This window comes from Homalodisca vitripennis, unplaced genomic scaffold (genome assembly GCF_021130785.1).
Source record: "Homalodisca vitripennis isolate AUS2020 unplaced genomic scaffold, UT_GWSS_2.1 ScUCBcl_5005;HRSCAF=11507, whole genome shotgun sequence".
In the NCBI taxonomy this organism is placed as follows: domain Eukaryota; kingdom Metazoa; phylum Arthropoda; class Insecta; order Hemiptera; family Cicadellidae; genus Homalodisca; species Homalodisca vitripennis.
This window is the reverse complement of record NW_025781124.1, coordinates 12,773-14,123: the sequence shown is the minus strand read 5'-3', so window position 1 is coordinate 14,123 and position 1,351 is coordinate 12,773. Positions and strand designations below refer to the sequence as shown.

The window sequence follows — 1,351 nt, the reverse complement described above, 5'->3', positions numbered from 1 at the left end:
GGATTTTACTCACTCTAAATACGAGAAAACAATCAGAAATGTTAGCCAACCATTAATCAAATTTGAGGCTTAATTGGCATTTAGTTGCGCAAATCAAGTAGTATTAATCTATCTGTATTTAAACTTAATTACCCTAGAAGTGGTCATCAAGTATAGTGGGTCTTATTTAGCGTGGTGGTTATCACAAACTGGCTTATAGAGTACTATCTCATCGTTTATAGTTGTTATAAACAATTTGGAAACGGCTTGGCACTCTGAAAACAACAACAACATCGCCTGGACCTGAAGACAAGGAGATTGTTACTGGCTCGGAGTATTTACGTAGTGCTTGTATTGATCCCTTGATCTGTCACCACTCGGTTATTACAAGGACATAGAGATTTCCCAGACTTTCTCCTCAAAAGTCCTAAATAGTATATTATCAACAAAATACATTAACAGTGAAATTAAAACTCAGTGGTTATCAACATGAAGAAATGCAACGTCATTACCTGCACAAGGAGCAAGAACCCGATCTTTTTTAGTTATTCCCTCTTAGATCTACACATACAAAGAGTTACTTATGTCAGGGATCTCGGAGTAACACTAACGCAAACTCTATCTTCGGACATACATGTTCAGGATATCTGTGCTAGAGCCAACCGTCTCTTGGGATATATACTGAGATCAACTAGAGGGCTAACCAGCCAAATAGCTCTTAAACTGTTGTATTTTGCTCTGGTCAGACAGGTCCTGGAATTCTCTGCAGCCGTCTGGTCTCCTTATCGCACTGGTTTAATCTCAGACTTACAAAAAATCCAAGATAAATTCGTCAGAATGGTGGGAGTGCGTCAGGGTATGAATTATCGTGAGGTCCCAGTCAATTTAATGTCGAAGGAGCTCCAAATATCTCCACTAGTGGTCCGCCGGAAGCTGCAAGATGCACTGTTCCTCTTCAAGTTGATCAATGATGTAATTAAATGTCCTGAATTGCTCCAGAAGACTAATTTTCGTGTTCCATCCGGTACAAGATCTCAAGAGCTGTTCTGGAGAAAACACCATCCTACCTCCTACGACTGGAGCTGCTCCTTTGGCCAGAATCCGGAGAGTCGGCTGCACTATCTCCAGCTCGGTAGATTTCTTCAACTCTTCTCTCCCAGCATTTAGGAAGAAAGTTATGAAAATTCCTCAGTGAGCGAGTAGTAGTTTATATGCCAAATCTGTTACTTACCAGAGAATTCATTTTAGACTGCATGGTTTATGTAATCGATCGCACAGTCTTTTTTTATTGTCAGAAATGCACTAAATTATATAGACTCCATTGCATGTATTAGTATAGTATTAATTTTTTTAAGGATTGCCTATATATTAC

At 39.2% G+C, this 1,351-nt stretch overlaps 1 protein-coding gene across 1 annotated transcript; it reads left to right on the top strand.

Annotated features, from left to right (window-relative positions):
• The first annotated feature begins 468 nt into the window (after positions 1-468).
• On the top strand, positions 469-1,146 carry LOC124373184. The gene has a single exon (XM_046831585.1). The coding sequence runs from the start codon at positions 469-471 to the stop codon at positions 1,144-1,146; it is 678 nt and encodes a 225-aa protein (XP_046687541.1).
• The last annotated feature ends 205 nt before the right edge of the window (positions 1,147-1,351 follow it).

What these genes read in the sequence shown, in the direction of transcription:
- LOC124373184 (XM_046831585.1), top strand. Translation starts at nt 469, where the DNA reads ATGAAGAAATGCAACGTCATTACCTGCACAAGGAGCAAGAACCCGATC.